The 19,576-nt window shown below is 41.5% G+C and overlaps 1 protein-coding gene across 2 annotated transcripts in view; it reads left to right on the forward strand.

Annotated features, from left to right (window-relative positions):
• gna13b (guanine nucleotide binding protein (G protein), alpha 13b) overlaps window positions 1-16,818 on the forward strand; it is a 41,556-nt gene extending 24,738 nt beyond the window's left edge. The window contains exons 3-6 of one of the 2 annotated variants that reach the window (XR_013934271.1): window positions 2,610-2,660; window positions 8,746-8,946; window positions 9,224-15,065; window positions 15,120-16,818. Coding sequence is in view for 1 of the 2 variants with exons in the window: in XM_080446482.1 (XP_080302608.1) it covers window positions 2,610-2,660; window positions 8,746-8,946; window positions 9,224-9,595 (624 nt within the window). In the remaining variant the exon portion in view is untranslated. Of the gene's footprint in view, window positions 1-2,609; window positions 2,661-8,745; window positions 8,947-9,223 lie in introns of both variants that reach the window. The other variant, XM_080446482.1, reaches the window with a different exon arrangement.
• Window positions 16,819-19,576: the final 2,758 nt, after the last annotated feature.

Here is a 19,576-nt window from a genome sequence, read left to right on the forward strand (position 1 = left end):
CTGATAGTAGGCCTCAAAAAAAATAATGTTGTGTACTGTAGCTATTTACTGAAAATATTTATCATTTTTTTATAATCCATCCATCGATTCTTCAAACGCTTATCCGGAGCCGGGTCGCGGGGGCAACAGATCCCGAGGCGTTCCCAGGCCAGTGTGGAGATGTAATCCCCCCATCTGGTCCTTGGTCTGCCCCGGGGTCTCCTTCCAGTGGGACGTGCAATTAATTCATTCATAATTAATTTATATATAATCTTCATAATTTGTTTTAAAGTGATATGCTGTAGTTATAGCAGTGACTGAGACAACAGACTGAAAAACAATGATGTATAACTGAATGTGCATGAGCGTGCATGCGTGTCTCCGTGTCTGCGTGCCCAGTCTGCCCACCTCAAGTAACTTTTTGACCAATGCGGCCCAGACCCCAAAATGAGTTCGACAAGCCTGCTTTAAACCAATTTTATTCAAATATTTGCACAAGATTTTTCAAGCTCATAGTTTGGCATGAAGTGACACGCTACGAGCTTGTATATCTGTTATTTTTGAATAGCCAAATTATAAAATAATGGTTAAAGTGATCATGATGCTATATTAACTTAGCTTTCCCGGATTGAATGGGTTTAGGCTGGGTGATTAATGTGTATTCGCACACCGGTGTCATGCACCAGAAATAGCTTGTAGATCTGCTATTTGCGGTGTGCCACACTGACGTGTGTGTGTGTGTGTGTGTGTGTGTGTGTTCATTCATGTATTTGTGTTCATAAGTTAAGCGAGGCTCTAATAATGCCCGCGTCTGTTCTACGCCTGCCTCTGTTCCTTGTCTCGTGTGTGTGTGTGTGTGTGTGTTACTATACGAGTGAGAACCAAATGTCCTCACAAGTATTGTTAAAAAAAGACTAGAAATAGACGTTGTGAGTGAGGACAATTGTCCTGGTCCTTACAAGACAAATAGTTGTTTTATGTAATTTTAAAAAAAGTTTTTTTTTTAGATTCTGGTTGGATTTAGGGTTAAGATCAGACATTTAGAAGTTAGGTTTAGGGGGTTGGGGGGGGGGGGGTTAAAGTTTTCCCTATTTTATAATTGTGAGTGTGTGGCGATGTCACACCCCGAAAAATAGCCGATCTACAAGCTCACAACGCGCCGCGAGCTTGTCGATCTGCTATTTTTCTGCAATTTTCTTTTGCCTATTTTCAGGTATTTTTGGATGTCCTCACGAGTATAGTAACACAAACCCGTGTGTGTGATCTTAATGTTGCGTGAGAGAGAGAGTGATTCACCTCAGCCATGCTCTCGGTTGACGGGAAGTGGCTTTGGGTCGTGGTGACTCTAGCTACTTCTCAGTAGCAGGGATGGGCGTTTCTTCTTTTGTACACATTTTTGTTTTGTTTTTTGTGTCAACATTTATACAAAATTAACATTCACGACGAGCCATGGACACAGCAGCTGTATGATATCGTTGATTTTGGCAGAAACCTGTCTCCATTTTTTAACTTATGTTTCCTAAATACGATCTACAAGCTCACAAATGTGTCCCGATGCGACACATGTGAGCTTCTAGATCTGCTATTTTTGCTGTAAGTATTAGTGGAAGTGGTTACTGTAGGTCTGTTGTGAGTTTTATAAAAATAACAGGTTCTTTTTTTCCATTTCCTGAAAAGTAACAGTTTTGGACATATAAGCCTTCCAGCCGACAGCGACAAAATACGTCGCACAACTGACGTCAAGCCGTGTTGCCATGTCTGCTTATTACAAGCAACTCTGGGCTTGTTTTTTCTGTACAGTCAGTTGGTAAAGTTGTGGTTTTTCTGGCTTGTTTCTTAAGTGTATTTGCTTATTTGGGTCCTTTTTTTTCATGTCAAGGACCTCCAGATTAACATGTATTTGTCCGGATCTACAAGGCGTTGTGAGCTTGTAGATCTGCTATTTTTCAAATAGCTGATGCAAAGTGGTCAAACTTAGCATAGTCACTACTTTTGGGCTTGTTTTCATAGACCTGGCCGCTTGTTTCTCTTGCAAAATCTGGCAACACTGACGTCAAGCTGTGAACATAGCCACGCGTCTGATTACAGACAGATGACATGGGGGAGCAGCGTCCAAATAAAGTCGTATCTGTCATTCAGTGAATGTGTTCCACTTACATGTGGTTTCCTAGATATCTCTCTTATCAGCTACTGTTTCAGAACAAATCCTTTTGTTTATGTTACATGATGAGCCATTAAACGGAGGAAGTGAAACTTACCTGTGGTTTTTATGTCGAATACAACGCCTTAAAATGCTGCTGCATTTGTGGTTAGTTTCACAGATTTTGCAACATTGGATATATTTTTGATACATTTTGATAAATTCAACAAGATGAAGTTACAGTTATCCCTTTAAGAACAGCCGTGTCATTTTTAGATTTCTTTGGCAATTCAAAAATAGCAGATATACAAGCTCATAGCACGGCACTCGGTGCCGCGCTATGAGCTTGTATATCTGCTATTTTTGAAAAATCTGCTATTTTTTAAAGCATGTACCGGTTGTACATGTGCTGTTCCATGTATATAAACGTGTTTGTGTGGCACATGTCTCATTCCATGGCTCTAACAGGGTTTTCCTCTCTGTTTCTCAGGGGGAGTCAGTCAAGTATTTCCTGGACAATTTGGACAAGCTTGGGCAGTCGGTAAGTCTCCCCCCCCTTCCCCCCGCCGATCACACCAGGAAGCAGTGGCAATTTGTTTGAAAGTGAAAGTAATGTTTTTCCTGTGCCCCCCCATCCCCAATGACACCGCTTATCATTCTATCACCAGGCCTAGCGCTCGCTCTCTATTTCTCTTTCTCTCTCACACTCATTCACTGAACTTATTTCATCCTTTGTACCTTTGCAACCATTGGAAAGTCCTGACACTCTTTTTCTTTCTGTATGTTAATGTTGTTGTTATTAGTAATGTATATAGATGGTCTTAGACCACTAACATTTGTGGTGATTCAGTCTGATGGAAACATGAAAACGGTTATTAACCCATTAAGCCCGGGAACGCATCTGTGTAACCAACCACTTAATCCATATTTTATACTTTGGCTATTCAAAAATAGCAGATCTACAAGCTCATAGCGTGGCACCGAGTGCTACGCAATGAGCTTGTAGATCTGCTATTTTTGAAAAATCATGAAAATATGGGCAAATCTTTGAATATATATATATATATATATATATATATATATATATATATATATATATATATATATATATATATATATATATATATATATATATATATATTTATTATTATTATTATTATTATTTTTTTAACTCGTCTTTGCTTCATGGGGGTCCGTTGACATGAACAAGTTTGAGAACCACTAATATAGAAACATAAGTTTTTCAAAAAACTGTAGAATTTAGAAAACATTGGTAGAATCCCCCAGAAGCAAAGATTTGAGTTACAAATGTTCGCTTTAAAAAAATATATATTCAAAGATTTGCACACATTTTCTAAAATAGCAGATCTACAAGTACGAGCCTGTATATCTGCTATTTTTGAATAGCCAAATAAATCTAAATATGACACAGATTCTTCCCCGGTCCTAATGAGTTAAAAAGATCATCACCTCAAACCAAATTATGTCCAATGACAATATCTACAGCAGTATTGTGCGAGCCCTTTTGACGACGTCGAGGTGAATTCTGGTTAGCTTTGAAGTTGCAGTGAAAAGAAGGTGAAAAGCGTGTGCCCTGATGTCAGTGTTGACACACGTGGTGTCGGGGTTAGTTTGGTGGACCCACAAAAACATACGTGTGTAACCTCAGCAGATGTGCGTCATCACTACGCTTACACACAGACTTCCTGTTAGGCACAGAAAGTGCAGCTGCACTGCCTGGGTGAAGGGACGGCCACGCTTCGATATAGATACGTCACTGTCACGCTGGAAGCCTTGTGTGTCCAAAACCGTTGCTTTTCAGGAAATATAGAAATACTCCGCTACAAGTAAAAGTACGCGATGCGACGCTTTGGGAGCTTGTAGATCGCCTATTTTCAAATAGCCGAGGTATAAAATAGTGCTAAAGTAGTTAATGTATGTTTATGATATAATAATTTATATCTGCAAAGTAACTTGTAACTAAGGTTTTCAAATAATTTTAGTGGGAGTAAAAGCAAAATTAAAATAGGAGCAAAATTATTTGCCTCTGAGATGTAGTAGAGTAGAAGTAAAAGTACTGAAAATTTGAAATACTTTTTAAAGTAAAAAATACCTCAAAATGGGTCGGGGAATCCAACTGGTGACTGGTTGTCACTGGCGTCAGAGCTTATGTCATCATGTGGTACGTGGCTTAACCACTGGGCTATCAGCACCCCATCACTATCACTTCTAAACCACTTCCTCCACCTCATAGAGAGCTGAAGGACTCCAAACGCAAAGCTCTAGTTTAGTACCTCTCTAGGCCATTGGTTCTTAAAGTGTGGTCCACAGCGTCACAATCATTTCAACCACTTTAACCATATTTTATACTTTGGCTATTCAAAAATAGCAGATATACAAGCTCATAGCGTGGCACCGAGCTTGCATATCTGCTTTTTTTTTTTTTATCTTGAAAAATGTGTGCAAATCTTTGAATATGTATATTTTTGTTCAACTCAAATCTGTGCTTCTGGGTTCTGGCGGATCACTGGAACAACATATTTTGAGATGGGGCTCCACGGCCAAATGCATATCATTTTGGGGGTCCTTGACATTTTGAGAACCACTGCTCTAGGCCTGTCTCAATTTTTACATACTGTACTCGCCTAATCCAGGGGGTCTTCAACGTTTTTCAGGACAAGGACCCCTTAGCTGAGAGAGAGATGAAGCAGGGACCCGTCCCCCACCATACATTCTTTAAAATTGTGTTACAGATTAATTCTTTTTTTTTTTTGCATAATCGTCAATCATTTCCAGGTTGAAAAAAATATCAATTATTTATTTGAATTATTTGAATGACAATTAATCGTCTAGTAAAAATTCATATTCGTGACAGCCCCAAGTACCGCCCTACACTGTGAAATACTTCATGTTGATTTAGCTCTTTGAGAAACAATGGATACAAAGGGGTCCATTTGGTTTCATTTATACACACATACCCATAAGGGTCACTTTTGGCGCTTTTAACCCATTCAATCCGGGAACGCATCTGTGTCACTTAAAATTTCTTTGGCTATTCAAAAACTAAAAACGTATGTTGCTATATTAGTGGTGCTCCACCTTTTATGTCAAGGACCCCCAAAATTATATGTATTTGGCCGCAGACCCCCCATCTAAAAATATGTTGTTCCAGGGGCCCCCAGAAGCACAGATCGGAGTTAAAAATGTTCGCTTTAAAACATATATATATTCAAAGATTTGCACAACATTTTAACAACACAAGTCTACTATCCTCATAGTAGACCTGTCACAAAATATTTTCTACATAAGTTTGAGAACCACTGGTCCAGAAGAGGGTCTGTCTGTCTGTCTCACAACCTTGTCTTGCAAATGGCTGAATCGATCAGCGCCACATGTCTTGTGCACACCGCCAGTAGGTAAAAAAAAACTCCACACGTTTCTTTTCACATGTTTTTGAGGAAATATTTAACTTGAATTTGGAAGTCAATCAGTCAGGGGTTGGATCAGGACGAAACTTTTTTGCCCAAATATAGAGTCATGCCATAACGTCATAGATGTGGTCATGTCACTGATGTCGTTTTCCATGCAGGCCTGACGGATGTGATGTCCCCATGTCTGGAATGTCAGGAATGTGTCCCTTTGTATAATAGCCAGACTGACATGCTTTAGGTTTGGTTTCAGCCAGGAGTTGTTGTAGTTGTGACGACGTGGTGAATCTTTAACCGCTTTCGACCTGGAGTCCCCATTCTGGGCATGTCATTAGCCACTTTGAATCCTCTGGTGTTCGAGAAACAGACTTGAGTTTACAACTCTAACTCGGACCGCTTTTTTCCTGTCTACACGAATCTGCCGATCTACAAGCTCAAAACCTGTCTACAAGCTCAAACCCCCCCCCCCCCCATTCATTCTGGGGTTAAAGTGGTTACAGATGAAAAGCTCACAATACGTTGTGAGCTTGTGAACTCCTCATGCTCAAAACGAGAGCGATTACCAATAGAAGCATATTGCAGGATTTTGAAGACTGTTTGGGGGGGTTGCCGCCCACACGTTTAGCTGCGTTGCTCATTCCACGATTGCACGATCCTTACAAGTTATACCTCGTTGTAAAGGTGACTAATCAACGATAAAAATTATACAAAATACAACACCAATTGGTATTTACTGAAGGGGAGAAATAATTGAAGTTACGTTTCCAAACTTTTTGTGAGGAGTTTTAGATGGGCTTTTTTAGATTTTGCGCGACACCATCGTACATCAAAGTATAAATAGGGCTTAAGTGGGTGATGCTGCGGTCCCAGCTTGCCACACGCACGCACGCACGCACGCACGCACGCACGCACGCACGCACGCACGCACGCACGCACGCACGCACGCACGCACGCACGCACGCACGCACACACGCACGCACGCGCGCGCACACACACACACAGGACACACTCCATAGCACCGCCCCCTGTCTGTTTATGTGCTCTGGTATGTGAGCTATGCAATGGAACGGGGACATTCCATGTGAAGTGACTATGGGAAGTATCCCTGCACGCTTAGGCATGCGAATCTCACTTTACATCTTATTTATTCTGATTCACATCCATATACAGTCGCAGTGTGTATATGTTCGGTGGAAATGTTCAAAACAGTAACTTTTCAGGATTCAAATTCAAAAATCTCAAAAGTAGCAAATCTACAAGCTGGAAACTCGTCGCTTCGCGCCGCGTTTCCAGCTTGTAGATCTGCTACTTTTGATGCTTTTGTGTGACGCTGTAGTATGATTAAGTTGGGTGTTTTTACAAAAACACAAAGAAAACCACAACAAGTTTGAATATGGACAGCAACGATATGCAGGTTGTAAAAATTTAGATTTTACTGTTATTGGTCTAACTGGTCATTTATGCTCCATCTCACGATGTTGTCACTTGGTGAAAACAACTGATCTACAACTAGGCCTGTCACCATCATGACATTTTACTCGACGATTAATTGTTTCACATATAATCCGCTTAACGATTTAATTGTGGTTTGACATTGAACATTGGAACATATACATTGAAAAAAAAATTCTGTTTGGCTTCTAGGCTTCATAAACACATGATGAGACAAATAACTGAAATATACAAAGAAATAGCTGTCATATTTAACAACTTTACACTTAAAAATGTTTTAAAAAATTGCATAAATAGCCGATCAGCAGAAACGCGTGACATTGCGACGGGTTATGTGCTTGTACATCTGCTATGTCCGCTATTTTTCACCATTATTCAAAATAATTGTGATTATGTAATAATTGTGACATCTACAACCTAACGTGTTGCACATTAGGTTGTAATTCAGCCTTTTTTTTATTTCAAGGACCCACAGTTTTGTGTCTTTGCCTGTATTCCTATATTTGTGAGGACCGAATGTCCCAACAAGTTTAGTAGAATTAAAGAACTATGACATTGTGATGACCATTTGCCTGCTAATCACAAAATAAATGTTGGTTTCATGGATAAAAAATGTTTTTTAGAGTTAAGTTTACGATTAGGAAAAGACTCAGGAAGGGGTTAGTGTTGAGATCAGACATTTAGCGGTTAGGTTCAGGGGGTTGTGGGTTAGAGTTTCCCCTATGTTATACTTGGTTGTCTGGCGATGTCACGCACTGAAAAATAGCCGATCTACAAGCTCACAACGTGTTGCGGCACGTTGTGAGCTTGCAGATCACTACGCGTTGTTTTCAGATATTTTGAACGTATAATGGATATCCTCTCAAGTATAGTAATACAAACCTGTGTGTAGGGGTGTTGGGAAAAATTTGTGATTCTTATTATCAACGATTCAAAATCGATTCACAATTTCCATAAATCAACTCCAGTCACTTTCAGTTCAGCGCAGCTGAGTGGAGGTGTGTGTCACTGTCCAGCTGACGCTCGTTGACACTCGTTAATGTTACTTGCATCAAAGCAATTATGCTGTTTCTGCATCAAATAGAACTACACCTAATCTAATATTCAAAGCCAAGACTTTTTACAAACTCTCTGCTATTATATAATTTTTTGTTTTAGCTGTTGGAAATAACTGGGCTACACTTGGTTTTAAAGTCCAGAGGAAAACAGTATGACTGAAATAATTTGGATTAAAGGACGACTTCAACCATTTTCAACCTATCTTCATATAATTGGTCATCACTAATACTCTTGATAAAATGGTACCATTTTTTCCTACTCGGTCTGTGTCCCGTCTACCAGTGACATCATCGTTAGGCAGGATTTTTTTCCCAACAATATTTCCCATTTTTTATTTAGATTTGTATTAATGCGAGAACAATGGCTTCTATTATTGCATTGCAACTTTCCAGGAATAGAAAGCCTGCAGTTTCTATTAGCTTGGATTCCCCATCGATGATGTCACTGGTAGACGGGATTCTGAACTGTCCACAGCCCTCGTCTGAGACATAGACCGAGTAGAAAAAAATTGTACCATTTTATCATGAGCATTAGTGACCAATTATATGAAGATAGGTTGAAAATGGGTGAAGTCGTCCTTTAAACTGATTGGGATTTTTTTTTATTTATGAGAATCGATTTTTAATCAAATCGTGAGATGGCAGAAGATTCACATCCCTGTGTGTGTGTGTGTGTGTGTGTGCGCAGGACTACCTGCCCAGTCAGCAGGACATTCTGCTGGCCAGGAAGCCCACCAAGGGCATCCACGAGTACGACTTTGAGATCAAGAACGTTCCCTTCAAGATGGTGGACGTGGGGGGCCAGCGCTCGGAGAGGCGCCGCTGGTTCGAGTGCTTCGACTCGGTCACCTCCATCCTGTTCCTGGTGTCCTCCTCCGAGTACGACCAGGTGAGCGCACACACACACACACACATACACACACGTTGGTATTACTTTTTTTATAAATTCAATTTTATAAATATTTTTTTTTCTAATTACTTTTGCCATTTTAACCCTAACCAAGTGTCTCACACAAAACAGTCAAACTATTTTCAGCGAATGTTCCCCCCGAATAGTAAAAAACGACTTCCTATCACACAAAGATTTAGACACTTTAGTGTGTAGTAACTTTGAGCCGGACCCATGCCCTTAAATGTAACTCTCCCTGCCCCGACCCCCACCACAGGTGCTGATGGAGGACCGGCAGACCAACCGCCTCAGCGAGTCGCTCAACATCTTCGAGACCATCGTCAACAACCGCGTGTTCGGCAACGTCTCCATCATCCTCTTCCTCAACAAGACGGACCTGCTCGCCGACAAGGTGAAGCAGGTGTCCGTGCGGGACTACTTCCCCGAGTTCACCGGCGACGCCTCGAGCCTCGCCGACGTGCAGCGCTTCCTGGTGGAGTGCTTCCGCGGCAAGCGGCGCGAGCAGCAGCAGAAGCCGCTCTACCACCACTTCACCACGGCCATCAACACGGAGAACATTCGCCTGGTGTTCCGCGACGTCAAGGACACCATCCTGCACGACAACCTCAAGCAGCTCATGCTGCAGTGAGAGAAGGTGGGGCAGAGGGAGAGACATGGAGAAACCGGGGGAGAGGGGAGAGAGTTTTTAAACTCTTATCTCGTGTCTGGAGAAGCCCTCCTTCAAGTTCGATCGAGGTCCAGCTCGCTCGGATCGTTCGGGCCGGTGTAGCCTAATCTATGCTCGGTGAAAATAGCCAACCTACAAGCTCGCAATGACCCGTTGCGAGCTTGTAGGTTGGCTATTTTCGAAGCACGGAGGGGCTCAAAATCTTAACACCGCCTTCGCGTCGGGCAAACCCACGGAGCTCTCCGCCTCCTCCGCCATGTCGATCTCCACACTGTGACTTGTAAAAAAGGGGCGACCTGCAAGGCGCCCCGGGACTAAAACGCAGCGTCGACTCCTGTAACCACTGTAAATGATCTCCCACCTCCTTCCCACTCCCCTTTTTATGCTCCTCCGCCCTTGAGTGTTCTGGCTGGAAAAATAAAAATCCATCCCCAGGGTTTTTTTGTGTCTCCTCCTCCTACCCCACAACCGTCACCCCACGCTCCTGTCCCCCCTCCCCCCAATGCTGCTCTGACCACTGTTGGAGGTGGAGGTAGAGTAGAGACGCTCGTACGTTGGAGAAGGGTGGCGCGCCTACGCGACCATCGGAACTCACAAAGACTAAAGTACGTTGAGCCGTCATGGCCGCCGGCCCTCTCTCGCTTCCAGGAGTTTTGTTTCTTGTTTTTTTTGTTGTTTTTATTCTACACGTCTTGCCTTTCTCCTGACATGGCTTGCCACGGAGAGATTCTTCTGAAAGTAAAAAAAAGAAAAGCCTCCCCCCTCCACTCTGTCCGTGAGGCCGCGACTCTAGCAGGGTGTTGCTCTTGTTACAAGGCGGGAGGGTACTTAACAAAAAAGAAAGACGCAAGAGGACTTTATACAACACTGTAACTAATCCTTAATCCACGATTGAGCCTTCTTTAACGCTGCCTAATTAGTGACCCGGGGCTAACACACACACACACACACACACACACACACACACACACACACACACACACACACACTCCGACACACACACAATGCTAAAAGTCTCCCATTGATACGAACTCCATCTCCGATGGGAAATTCGTGCCAGGCTTAACGTCTAGTTTTGTAATCGTTTTGTTTGTTTGGATCGACTTTCTTTTATAATTATATTTTCCCCCCCGGTTTTTGTTACAATAATAGATGTATGAATTTACTAAACATGTGCATTTAAAAAAATCTATTTCCTATGCGTTTTCACTTTAGGAGTTTTGAAATTGCTCCTAGACACTGTTACAGTTTGCTGGGGGGGATGCTTGCGCGTGCACACACACACACACACACACACACACACACACGTACACACGTACACACTTAAGACCACTTGCAAAAGAAATGCTGTAGCTTGTGCAAGAGCTAAGCGTGATACAGTGTTTGTTTTTGGTTGTTTGTTTTTTTGTTAGTTTTCTTTTATTTAATTTTGTTTTGCTAATTCTCAGGGCACGTTGTGGACCACTTGTTTTATGTTTTGAATTAACAATATTAATGTGCCTGTAGGAGGTCTCACACACACACACACACACACACACACACACACACACACATGAACAGAAGCCGCAGTCTCTAGCCTTTCAAAGCCGACCTGTGGAGTCTAAACACCTGATGTATATATACTCCATCGTATGATGGTGTCCCGTGTCGAACAATTGCAGATCTATTGCGACGCATTGTGAGCTTGTCGATCTGCCATTTTCAGACACGCGACGGCATCGAACGGCCGAGTATAAAATCAGCCTATGCTGTGTCTTACGGCCTTAAACTGTAGGCGGGATCGCAGCGGTCCAACCCGTAGGCCTTAAAAGAACAAAACAAAACAAAACTTCCTTGTTTTGTTTTCCTCCCAGCTTCGGTCTGTCTCAGAAGCGCCAGGATTTTTTTTTTCTGGGACAAAAAAAAAAAAGGTACCTGTTCTCCTCCTGCCCCCGGGCCTCCCGTTCCTGCTGTCTCTCCCTCTCGTAGCTGAAGACAACACAAAAAAGGGATAGAAGCCGCTGCCATAGTAGTACTAATAGCCAGCTAGTACTACGAGTAGTACTCAGTAGCCAATGTTAGACCGACCGACCGGGCCGGCCAGTCCAGTGTCCATTTGGTTATCCAGTGAAGTGACCACTTTGTAGATTTGTACAGTCCGTGCGTTGAGGCTAATTGGTGCTTCGGCGGGAAAGTGTCAATGTGATTTTAGGATTTTAACGATTCCGGTTAAATGGTTCCCTTTAACGATTCCTATTGTGGGTTCCAAATGGACCCTTACAGGTTTATAACTCTGAGAGTGTACAAATGAGATTTGTACACTCTCATAGTTATGGTGGTCCTTGAAATTATAAACTTGATTGTATAGCCGATGTGAAGTCCAAATACAGCATTTGACAGTGTGATAATCCAAACGGTTTCAAATGTTGGATTCCGGTTCTTAACGATTACCGGATCCCAAACCTAGTTGCGGCGCCACATTTTTTTAATTTTTTTGAGCGACGCTTCCCACGTGCCAACGTTTTCACCGAAGCATAAATTAGGCCGTTCTCTCCTCTGACTCCCCCATGCATAATGTACAGTATATGTTCCTTTTCTCATATTGCTCATGCCAAACACCAGCCTCTGTGTCTCACACGTAAGTCTGTTTTTGTACACGGTTCTTTAGTTGGTTTCTCTTATATCGGGCACTGTCGGGCGGAAACCATTGTGTACGTCCAAAACGGTTACTTTTCAGAAAATGGAGGATCCGTGTTTCAATGTAGTTATTATTTAATCACGAGTGCTTATTAATACTTTTAATTGGTTAGGAATTCACGCACTGACACACTTAACCACTTACAGCCCGATCTCCCAATTTTGGGCATGTCATTATAAGCCAAAGTGTTTGAAAAATGTTCCCGAAATAGCAGAGCTATAAGCTGTGAGCTTGTAGATAAGCATTTTTTTTTGGCCACTCCCGCACAACGCAGTATAATATATATATAATAAAAAGATGAAATGTGGAGATGCAAGGTTTCTGCCCGTCGGCGACAAATCATGTCAAATGAAAGCAGGTGTCATCTGCCTGCCACGATCTTCATGTGCAGATTTGACGTTAACCCTTTAACCCTTTCAGGACCCTGGAACAAAATATTTTGAGATGGGTGTCCGCGGCCAAAATTCATATAATTTTTGGGGGTCCTTGACATGAAAAAGCACTGATTATAGCAACATATTTTTTTTCTCTAAAAAAACTGGATTTAGAAGACATTTGTAGAATCCCCAGAAACAAAGATTTGAGATAAAAATGTTTGCTTTGAAAAATATATATATTCAAAGATTTGCAAACATTTTCAAGATTTTTTAAAAGTAGCCCAAAGAAATCTTAAAATGACACAGATGCGTTCTCGGTCTTAAAGGGTTAAGACCGGGAACGCACCTGTCATTTTTTTTATTTCTTTGGGCTATTCAAAAATAGCAGATCTACAAGCTCATAGCGCGGCTCTCGAGCTCCGAAAATGCCATTCTGGGCTCTGGGGAAGTTCTGTGATAGTCTGAAATGTTTGCGCCATAATCCTGAAGTGTTGTTTGCTTTTAACCACTATATAGTCCTATATAGTTGACTTTTGGCTGTTAGTCTCCCAGGGCTCGATACTACAGTAGGTCCCGCTGTTGTTTCCCTCTACACCGAATCTCTAAAAAAAAAAAAAAATAGCCGATCTACAAGCTCACATGTGGTGTCAGTAGTGACAGTAGCTTGTTAACATTTCAATCTGTCACCGATTGAATGTTTCTACACGGATGTTGGGGTCAGTTGTGATGGTGACAGGTTGAGCAATCGTGGTGAAACACTTTTAACCACTTAAAAGGATAGTTCACCCCCAAAATGACTTTTTTTTTATTGATTAGTCACCCCATGGAGACTTTTTTTTTTTTGTCGCATTCCTAAGCCAATAATTAGATTTTTTGTAGGAGAGACAAAAAGTCTCTTACCGGAACCGCTGCCTACCGGTCCGCTGGTCATCACATTATTGGTTTAGGAATGCGACAAAAAACAAAACAAATATCCATGAATTCAAGTCTCCATGGGGTGACTAATCGAATTTTTTTGGGCTGAACTATCCCTTTAAGCCCGTATCGCGTAACGTATGTATCGCTCTGTCTCTGACCCTCTGGTAGAAAACACTGAAGTGTTCCAGAATGTAATCCGTGCTGAGTCGCTCCCAACGTTTTTACAGGAGTGCGTCCCGGCAAAGCAGTGAATCCCAACAAGTTCTTTATATCCATCCTCTTCTTTTAACCACTCGAACGCAGTGGGCATTAATTTACCGGGAAAAAAATCCTAAAATGAAATATGGCGATAACAAGGGTTCTGCCCGACAGTGGTGATATGCCAGCTGAAAAGATGAATTTGGTTGGATTTGAGAGTTCTTAGTCTTATTTACATTGCGGCAATACGTAATTGAGTGGATGTAGCATGAATTTCAGTTCATGTGAAATGTTAAGGTGTGACGTTGTGGATCTGTGTTTAGTTCACAGTAAGAGCTAAAGGAGGATAGTACTTAAGGATAACAGAAACTCCTGCCCCCCACATCACAGAAAGCCACACTGAGCTTGTAGATCGTCTATTTCCGCCCGACTACACCTCGGAAAAGCGACACTTATTTTTAAGTCACTGGTTCTCAAAGTGGGGTCTGGGGACCCAGAGAGGTCCTTGAGCCAAATGATTGATAGTTAGCAACCAAGTGGACCCTTACAGGTCTGTAAGTCTGAGAGTGTACGCTTACGGGTCCATTTGGTTCCATTCGTACACTCTCAAAGTGTACAAAACCACTGATTTAAGTTGAGACCTGGTGCTGGAAGAGACTGCGTCCCGCTGAGCCCACATGTCTTTTTTTCCTGTCGCATCGCAGATCAAAAATCCTCCCGGTTGACAAGTCATCTGTCCCTTCAGCCCCGACGTCGGCCTGAAAGACGCGTCTGTGCGCAAACACAGTCTGTCCCTTGTGAGTGTGTGTGTGTGTGCGCTCTTTGTCTGCAACTTAGACTTTGCGTCATGCCAGCGTCTTTTGGCCGGAGGCCTGAAGCCCGCGCTCCAAAAGAATACAGCCAGCATTACATCCACTACGTGGTGCTGACTGGTCCCACTGTCTCCACACACACAAACACACACACACACACACACACCCCCCACAGTTGGCCTGCACTCTGTAATTGCCTTTGTCAGTGCTGAACAAGCAGGATTTAGAAAACGCACGCACACATCTTAACGTTACACACACATAACTGCCGACCGGGCACATTTTGAAGTCGTGCCCCAGACACATGCACCGTTATACGTGCGTGAGTTTTCCTTCAGCTCGGACCCCCAACAGGAGTCATGTTTAAGGCTCAAGCACTTCCATCTTTCTAACGCCTATGACTTGCACAAGATGTCGCATGCTCCCATTGTAATCCCACAGTATTGTTTGTCAAAATAGCAGATCTACAAGCTCACATTGCGATGGGACACGTGAGCTTGTAGATCGGCTATTTTGGCCAAAAGGTTTGATTGCGCTGTTCCCACCTGCTCTGAACTAGTATTTTCCTCTACCAATGGACGCGAGGCTCAAAATGAACTCGTACATTGTTCAGTTTTTACCTGAACGTGTTACAGTAGTTAACGTTTTTTGAGTCCCGAACCGCCACATTGCTGCTCTTGAAGCCTTTGTTCCTTGAAAGCCAGAGTTTTAATTAAAGTGCGAGGCGGGGGAGGGGGGAAATGACTGTCTCGTGTGTGAAGACCACTCCTCTTGCCTTGGAAAACGTAATTGTAAATTTTGAACTCCTTTCTAACTTTGTCAATTTTGAGGCAAGGGCATTAATTCCCACCGCACTAGTATGGCGTTAAACGTGTTATTTTAACTGTGAGAATCCTCTGGTCACGTGGCGGGATTGAACACTATACTTAAACGTGATTTTTAAGTATTAAATTACACCATACTCCATGGCGCCGTCGTGCAGTTAGAGTATAATGCTTAATTTCTGCTGGTGGTGTCGCATGCTGGAAATAGCCAATCCTATTTTTCAGCACGACAAAGTATGAATTGGGTTTCTGTCGAAAATATGTCATTGTTTTCACAACACAATATACATTGGCCTGTAGACTGGTATTTTGTACTGTTACCCTGTGTGTGTATATATCTGTGAGAGACAACAGTGTCAACAGTTCTGTAGTGCATTGGTTCTCAAACTTTTTCGTGCCAAGGACCCCCAAATGTGTTTGGCCGTGCACCCCCACCTGAAAATATGTTGTGCCAGGGATCCCCAGAAACAAGGATTTGAGTAAAAATGTTCGCTTTTTTTTTTTTAAAGATTTGCACACATTTTCAATATTTTTCCAAAAATAATAGACATACAAGCTCACAGCGCGGCACTGGGCAGATCTGCTATTTTTGAACAGCCAAAGTATAAAATATGGTTAAAGTGGTTAAAATGATTGTGACGCTATATTAACTCATTTTGCTGGGGAACCCCTGGGGGTCCCCGGACCCCACTTTGAGAACCAATGCTGTAGTGCCAGGCTATGCAACAGCATTGCAACACAGCCAACCAGGTGAAAGATTTTGTCGCCGTCAGGCAGAAACCTTGTATCTCCATATTATACTTTTTATGTTTGTTTTTTGTTCATAAATTGACACCCTTCTTCATCATAGAAGAGTATCACGCAGAATAATTGTTATTTTTACAATGTTTTTAAAGTAATACAAAAAAAGTAACCCGTTTTGGACATACAAGGTTTCCACCTGACAGCAGAGTTGTGTATAGGAAAAAATAATAACCACTTATGATTCTGAATCTGATTTCTCACTCTGCTGACCGTCTGTCTTAACTGTTCCACAAGGTTTGACCCGTGATGTAATCCAATCAATGTATCCCAGAGGGGGAATACACAACACAAATATGCAAATGATCTGCCAAATAACAGTTAGTGCCTCCCGTTTTATGCCTTTTTGTTTAATTCCCCTTTTTTTTAATACATTAGGTTTTTTAATTCTTTATTTTTGCCACCGAGGCGACTTTGAGCTAATTCCGATAATAAAATAAAAATTAAAAAAAGAATGCAAAGACCGCAAGCGTTTTCTCACGCTTCACGTTTGATATTTTTGGAATGATAAGTAATGCTTTTCATTGTACAGTCTAACTTATACTGTCTTATCCTTTTTGCTATCCTCTCAATAAAAAAAGGAAAACAAAATGTTTTAAATCTTTGAGTCGGTCCCTGTTTTTTTTTGTTACATATGTTATTCATAGGCTCTATGCACAGCAGCCATATTATCACTTCCTTCACAGGTGTTACCAATGGTACTAATGAAGGCTCTGTTCCATTTATTCTAGCACAGTGGTTTCCACGAGCCCCATAACTCTTGACAGTGTACACATGGAACCAAATCCATTTGGTTCCATTTGTACACTCTCAGAGTTACACACCTGTAAGGGGTCATTTGGGGTCCCTGGACCCCAACTGTAGACCCACTGGTGTAGCAGAGTGTTTTCCAGTGAGCCAACATGCACAATACCAGCACTCTGACTCTGTTTGACCAGAATGGAACAGAGCCTTCATTAGTATCATTGGTACAGTAACACCTGTGAATGTCTTCATAATATGGCTGCTGTGAATAGAGCCTATTACTGTTATATGTGCCAATGGATAGGAGAGAGAGAATTATTCATTATTAGATAATTATGAACTCATCTGTTCTGCATCCCATGTACCCTGATTGCTGAAAAGCCTCCTATTTCCTTCAGCGACGATTAACCCATTAAGACCCGGAACGCATCTGTGTAACCACTTTAGCCATTATTTTAATACTTTGGCTATTCAAAAATAGCAGATCTACAAGCTCGCAGCACGGCACTCGAGCTTGTATAGCTGCTATTTTTTTTTTATCGTGAAAATGTATGCATACCTTTGAATATATATTTTTAGAGGGAACATTTTTTTACTCAAATCTTTGCTCAACATATTTTGAGATGGCGGTCCGCGGCCAAATAAATATAATTTTGTTCCAGGGACCCCCAGAAGCAAAGATCTGAGTTAATGTAGTTTAAAATATATATTATATTCAAAGATTTGCACACATTTCCACAATAAAACAAATAAATAGCAGATATACAAGCTCATAGCGTGGCACTCGGTGCCACGCTATGAGCTTGTATATCTGCTATTTTTGAATAGCCAAAGTATAAAATAATGGTTATAGGCTATAGCTAAAGATCTAAAATGACACGGATGCGTTCCCTGTCTTAATGGTTTAATACAGTGTTCTCTCATGAGATGGAAAAGGCAGCCTTTGACATCTAGACTCATTTTACCACAGCACTGGTTCTCAACGTTGGGTCTGGGGACCCCAAGGGGTCTTTCAGGGTGTTCCACGGGGGTCCCCCAGCCACATGATTGATAGTTAGGCACCAAATGGACCTGTCCTGTCCATAACTGTGAAAGTGTACAAATGGAACCTATTATCAAAACTTAGTATTACATATTGTGTGATGTAAATCCTTGCTATATAGAGTATTTGTTCCGCAACAGGCCAGGGAGTGTACTAGTCCTGTAGCAGAGGCCCTCAGATTTTGAGATACCCCCACCCGAGTTAGAACAAAACACAACCATGTTTTTTCTTATCTTTAGGGTCTCCCATTAATGAAATGGATTGTTGTGAAATTTTATTTTGGGGCAAAATTAGTTTTTTTGGCTATTCTTTAGAACTACTCCAATCTCTGAAAAAGGCAAATCCGAATAGGGCAAAGGTGACCAAAAATGCTATAACTTGAGAATGCTCACTCTTATCTTCATCAAATTTGCTGAGGTGTGAACCAGGTGTCTACCCTACATCACCAAAGAGTCAGAATGTAATTTACCCAAAGAAATACTGAAATATAGTCCTGTAAACATACCTTTAGTTTAGGCGGAAATTGTACTTTTGTAGTGAGGACTCCTCTACTTTCCCTTATTTAGAAAAACAACGTACATTTATGTCAAATAAGCTGTTACTGCATAGCCTAAGATGCTATTAAACAATAACCAGTGGTTGTGTGGAGAGATTTAGTACAGTTTTATTGCAAATGAGACTTCTTTAGACATACCCCTTCTCTGGAAATAAAACATTATAGGCGGGTGCAAATATGGTTTGACCGAAAAATAAGTAGAACAAAAGGTTTCTCACCTAATATAAAATGTATCAGGTGTACTTAATAACATATCAAAAGTTTACCAAAATCTGATCATTAGAAATGTCAAATTTCCAAGATGGCCGCCACCAGTTCCTTAAAAGACCATTACTCCTTCATTATTTGCCCTACACAAGTGATTTTGGTGCCTAACCCCATGTTTTGGTGATCTAGGAATCCAATTAGCATATATAAATTATAGTCAAGTGATTATAAGTACAATTATATATTAAAGCAATTGGTTATAAGCATATTTAACAATGTAATTTGACATTTCTCCCTTTTCTACATGCCATAATGCCCAGGCTTGGTGAATTCATCTCATGTAATTCACATTCTGTTGAAGCTTTCAAGATTTCTTTTGATACCAATAAGGGATACATTTATTATTACTGACATTTATAAAAACATGGCTGCCAATGTGATAGACTGGGAATATTACACAAATCTTGGAAGAAATTCCTTACCGAGAAATTTCTTCACCAATTTGTTTGTAAAGGTGTCTGGTTCCCAAACTGGGGGTCCCCCAAATGATTTTGGGGGGTCCCCAGATGGTTAGCTTGATGTGCAACATTGTTTTCTCACTCAACAGTAAACAAACCAACATACAGTATAAGTGTATAAAGGGTCTGCACATTTCTAAAGTTACAATTTAATTACTCTTAAGACTCAATATTACTGTATCTCAAATATTAAGAAAGAGGCAGACATTGTGAAAATAGCCGATGTACAAGCTCACAACGCTACAGAAAACAAAATGGACACTTGTCT

The sequence above is a fragment of the Gymnoscopelus braueri genome (genome assembly GCF_963280865.1).
Source record: "Gymnoscopelus braueri genome assembly, chromosome: 13".
Lineage (NCBI taxonomy): Eukaryota > Metazoa > Chordata > Actinopteri > Myctophiformes > Myctophidae > Gymnoscopelus > Gymnoscopelus braueri.